Source organism: Pteropus medius, unplaced genomic scaffold, assembly GCF_902729225.1.
Source record: "Pteropus medius unplaced genomic scaffold, Ma_sr-lr_union100, whole genome shotgun sequence".
In the NCBI taxonomy this organism is placed as follows: Eukaryota; Metazoa; Chordata; class Mammalia; order Chiroptera; family Pteropodidae; genus Pteropus; species Pteropus medius.
Window position 1 is genome coordinate 18,053,140 of NW_024349796.1, and position 4,895 is coordinate 18,058,034.

General features: G+C 68.9%; 1 protein-coding gene across 1 annotated transcript in view; it reads right to left on the reverse strand.

Annotated features, from left to right (window-relative positions):
• Positions 1–4,895, reverse strand: part of TNNT2 (troponin T2, cardiac type) — a 16,942-nt gene that overhangs the window by 6,706 nt on the left and 5,341 nt on the right. The window contains exons 6-14 of the mRNA XM_039883646.1: positions 4,707–4,743; positions 3,735–3,795; positions 3,223–3,339; positions 2,879–2,956; positions 2,354–2,464; positions 1,800–1,808; positions 1,212–1,321; positions 686–776; positions 15–55 (exon numbers count right to left, since the gene is read on the reverse strand). Coding sequence (XP_039739580.1) covers positions 15–55; positions 686–776; positions 1,212–1,321; positions 1,800–1,808; positions 2,354–2,464; positions 2,879–2,956; positions 3,223–3,339; positions 3,735–3,795; positions 4,707–4,743 — 655 coding nt within the window. The remainder of the gene's footprint in view (positions 1–14; positions 56–685; positions 777–1,211; positions 1,322–1,799; positions 1,809–2,353; positions 2,465–2,878; positions 2,957–3,222; positions 3,340–3,734; positions 3,796–4,706; positions 4,744–4,895) is intronic.

Sequence of the window (4,895 nt, forward strand, 5' to 3'; positions counted from 1 at the left end):
GACGTGGCACTCACACTTTCTGGTTGTCATTGATCCTGTTTCGGAGGACGTTGATCTGTAAGAAAAGTAAGGAAGGCAGAGTCTGTCCTGGGCTCACGTTGGGTGGCCCGGGGGAGGGAGCAGGGGCCGGGGACGGGCGGGGGGGCAAGGGGCATCTCTGCCCCGCCGGGAGAACCTCATGTGATCCCTTGTCGTGCTTCTGAGAAACAGGCCCGGAGGGTGAGGATGCTCAGGGAACTGCCAGCGGCTGGTGCTCCAGGGAATCCCAACCCAGGCAGTGTGGCTCCCAAAGCCAGCATCCCTGTCCCCACAGCCTGCTGCCTCTCTCAGCATCGCGGGCTGTGGGGGCCCCGCCGCCCGGGGCCTGAGCCGAGGGCCATTCTCCTGCCTGGCGTCTGTGCTCCTGGGACCCCCGCTAGCTCCCCTCGGACCCTCTGAGGTTGTGCCCGCCCACGGGCCTCGGCGGGCATACGGGGGCCAGTGAGGCTTCCCCCCACGGGAGGCCTAGCGCCCGGCACACTGGAGGGAGACCCCGGGGCTGGAACCCCAGGGACGTGTCCTTGCTCAGGCCTCGCCAGCAGCAGAAGCCCAGCGCCGGGCACAGACCGCTGCCTGAGGCAAGGCGGCGCGGACGTGGGGGCCGCGGGGGCCGCAGGGGAGCGGGAGGGGCGCAGGGGCCGCTCACTTCGTATTTCTGCTGCTTGAACTTCTCCTGCAGGTCGAACTTCTCCGCCTCCAGGTTGTAGATGCTCTGCCACAGCTCCTTGGCCTTCTCCCTGCACAAGCCACAGCGGGCAAGGAGGACGGGCCCATCTGCCTCCATCCTGATCCTGACCCTGACCCAGCCTCCAGGGGCCGCAGCCCTCTTTCCCACCTGCCCACCTGCTGAGGGCCCCCCGGCCCGGCACTGCTCAGCACGGGGCCCAGATGGCAGTGCCCAGGGCTCAGGACCTGACACCCGGGGCTGCCAGGACCCAGAGGACAGGGAGGAGGCCTGCAGCCCTGTAGAGCATCTAGGTCAACCCCATTCCCACACCTGTGTGCAGGGGGCAAGGTGAAGTCGGAGAGCTGAGACGCTGCTCTACCCACAAAGCCAGGTGGGAGCTGGCTGCACCTGCGGGCGCTCACCTCCCGCCCCACCCCCGCCCCGCAGAATGTGCGAGGCGGCACCGCCCCCTGGTGGCGGCGGCCACGATGCGCCCCAGCCCCACCTCAGCTGGTCTTCACTGAGGTGGTCGATGGCCAGCACCTTCCGCCTCTCGGCCAGAATCTTCTTCTTCTTTTCCCGCTCTGTCTGCCTCTTCCCGCTTCTCCGCTCCGTCTGGAGTGGACAGCGAGCAGGGGGAGTTGGCTAGAGCAGGGGACCCCAACCCCCAGGCCGCAAACCTGTCAGGAACCGGGCCGCACAGCTGGAGGTGAGCGGCGGACGAGCGAGCGAAGCTCCGGCTGCATCTGCGGCCGCTCCCAGCGCCGGCATCAGCGCCTCGGCTCCGCCTCAGACCACCGGGTGTTAGATTCGCAGAGGGGCACCGGCCCCTGGTGCCAAAAACGTCGCGGACCACTGGGCTAGAGCACCCCGCGCCCGTCCCCCAGCCCTCCTGAAACCATGGGGCGTGGGGCAAGGCTGCAGACACCAAATACAGCACTTCCCCTCCCGCAAAGCCCACCCCACCCCACCCCCGCCGATTCCCGGGGAAACCGAGGCACGGCCTGGGGGTATTTTGGCCCCTCTTCCTCGGCCTCAGTCCCCCGCCTCCCCTCCCAGGGAGGTCCCAAACCCGGAGGAGGTTCGTACCCACCTGCGCCTGCTAAGCCAGGACACGGCCCAGAGAGAAAGATGGAGAAGGTGACAGGGACAGAGAGAAGGGGGCAGAGAGTCACAGGGAGCAGGAGGGGACCCAGACCTCGCTCACTAGTACCTGAGTCTGGGCGGCAGCAAGGCCGGCCACTGTGGGGACTTTGCAAAGTCCATTTGATGCCCCATCCTCCCCCGACAACGAAGTGTCCAGCAGGAGTGGGACAGAAAAGTTAGGGACCAAGAGTGCCCCCGGGAATAAGCCACCTCACGTCTGTGGGCTCACCCGACCTCCGCGCAGGCGGGCGGCCATGCTAGTCCCGTTTGCAAAGGGGGAAACTGAGGCCCAGCCGCAGCCGCCTCCTGCCTGTCTCCGCCAGGCCTGTGCCAGCTGCGCCCAGCGTCCCGGGAGCTCAGCCCGCTGCGGGCCAGCGGGGGGTGTCCGGCCTGCTCACAGCCCAGCACGGCAGCCGCAATGTCGCCCCCCCACCGCAGCGGGGCGGTCCCTCCTGGGGCCAACCCAGAGTCCCTGCCGCAGCGACGCCCGCGCCTGCTCACCTTCTGGATGTAGCCCCCGAAGTGCATCATGTTGGACAGCGCCTTCTTCTTGCGGGCCTCGTCCTCCGCCCTCCGCCGGCTCTCCTCCTCCTCCCGCCTGGCCCTCTCCTCCTGGGGGCGTGGGGGGAGCAGGTTAGGGGCAGGCGGGGCGCGGCTCTGGGCAGGCGCTGGTGGCCTGTGGGTGGGGGCGGGGAGTCCCCGCGGCTGCGAGGAGCTTTGTCAGTGAAGAGCGAATGATGAAGGACAGTTGGGGCCCCGCACGCCTCAGGCCCGGAGGTCCCCGAGGAGGCCTGCTGCTTGGCAGGGCATCGGGCCACGGGCCCTTGGCCTCCCAGTAGCCGTGCTGGGTAAGGGACAGGGTGGAGAGTCTCTTCGGTCCCGAGCTCGCGAGGGCTGGACCTTTCTGCCTCGTCCACTGTGCGTCAGCCCAGGCCCGCGCCCAAGGTGTGCGTCGTCCCACCCGAGGGGGCCCGGCGGGGCGGGAGCGGGGCGTGGGGGCCCCTGCACCGTGGCCGGGCCGCTCACCGCCAGGCGCGCCTGCCGCTCCTTCTCCCGCTCGTTCCGGATGCGCTGCTGCTCCGCACGCTCTGCCCGCCGCTTCTCCTGCGAGAACGAGAACGAACGAGGCCGGCGCCGGAGTGTGGGCGTGGGCGTGGGGAGGGGGCGTCATCGGGGGCGGGGCCGACGGGGATGGCCCACAGGAGCCCACAGGGGCCTCTCCCTGCAAGACCGCTCCTCCATGGGCGCTCGGCCCGCTCCACTCCCAGCGGGGCTGGGGCTTCCCAGAGGGCTGCCTGGAGGAGACTAGGCCTAATGATGGAGGACAGGCTGTGGCCCCGGGGAGCCCGTGGGGGGCACGTGGCACCTACGATCCTGTCTTTGAGGGAAATGAGCTCCTCCTCCTCCTTCTTCCTGCTCTCGAAGTGAGCCTCGATCAGCGTCTGCAGCTCATTCAAGTCCTTCTCCATGCGCTTGCGGTAGATGTCCTGCCGGGGACAGCAGGCTCGGGGTGCGCCCAGGGTCCCGGGCAGGGGCTCGGGGCACGCCCGGGGTCCAGGGCAGGGGCTCGGGGCACGCCCGGAGTCCAGGGCAGGGACTCGGGGCACGCCCGGGGTCCAGGGCAGGGGCTCGGGGCACGCCCGGGGTCCAGGCAAGGCTGGTCAGTGCACGGCAGCTCACCACGCCTGGGGCCTCTGGGAGAGCTGGGGCCTGGCCCAGCGGGGCGGCAGTGGCCTGAACCCAGAGAACGCCGTCCGCCTGTGCTGGACGCCGTCCCGCTGAGATCTGCCTGCCCACAGGTCACGAGACCTCCCTCTCTGACAAGGGCCCTGGCGGCCACCCCGGCCCAGACCTGCTCTCCCGACAGCCACCAGCCACTCACATCGAAGTCCACTCTCTCGCCACCGGGGATCTTGGGGGGCACCAGGTTGGGCATGAACGGCCTGGTGGAGAGAAGGTAGAGCGTGAGCAGCCGGCTGGGGACCGAGGGCCTGCAGCTTCCTGTTCCTCCTGCGGAACACGCCACCTCTGCCCAGCCGACTGTGCCCAGGGGCACCCGCAGCTCTCGCCTGGGTCACTTCATTCTGCCCCGACGAGGTCATCAATTGCAGGTGAGAGCCCGGAGCTCGGAGAGGTTGTGACTTGCTCGAAACCATGCAACCAGGACATGGAGCAGCTGTGACATGGTGACATGCTTGCCTGACTCCAGGTCCCCGTGGCCGACCCCACAGAGTCACCTGCGGTTTGGTCCCTGCCCCAACACACGCTTGCTGTGTGACACCAGTCCGGGGGGGTCTAGTCCTTGGTCTCCCCACCTGCCCACGAGCCTGTGCGCGGCTGGAATGAGAGACCGCAGTGCACGCGCAGGTGACCGGCAAAGGGAACGGCCGCAGACACATGACAGAGCCGGGCTGGCCGTGGCTGGCCTAGGGCTGGCCTCGGTCCCTCTGAAGCGGGAAGCCTGTGACTGTGCTGAGCCCCCATTGCCGGCCCCCACCTCACCCCAGCACCCCCAGCTCTCAGGCGGTGTCACACGTGTGGCAGCGAGCTGCCCTGGCCTGCCCCGTCAAGGCCACCATGCCTAGGCTGCTGGGGTCTCACTGCTTGGCTCCCGAATTTTCTTCCCTTTCCCCTCAGGTCCCTCCCACCTCAGCCAGTGGGAGGATGTCCCAGCCACCCCATGGGCAGGAGAGGGTGTCTGTCCAGGCCACTCCGGCCCAGCCTGCCGTGCCGGGCACATAGCTGGTAAGGGCGTGCGGGGTGGGCCTCAGGCAGAGCACAGCCCGCACAGACGTACATGGTGGTCCGTGCCTGCCGCACGGCCTCCCCCAGGCCTCCCTGCAGGTGAGCTCACCTGGGCTTCGGCCTGGACTCCTCCTCCACGGGGCCGTCTGCGGAGGAGAGAGGAGCACGGCCACAGGGTCAGGGGGCGGCCTGGTCCCCCCCGCGAGCTGGCACTGTGGGCCTGTTTCCCCATCTGCACAGCCCCTGCCAGCCCTGGGTCCCCGGGCCCAGGGGTTCCCGTAAGAATCAAGATGGTGGC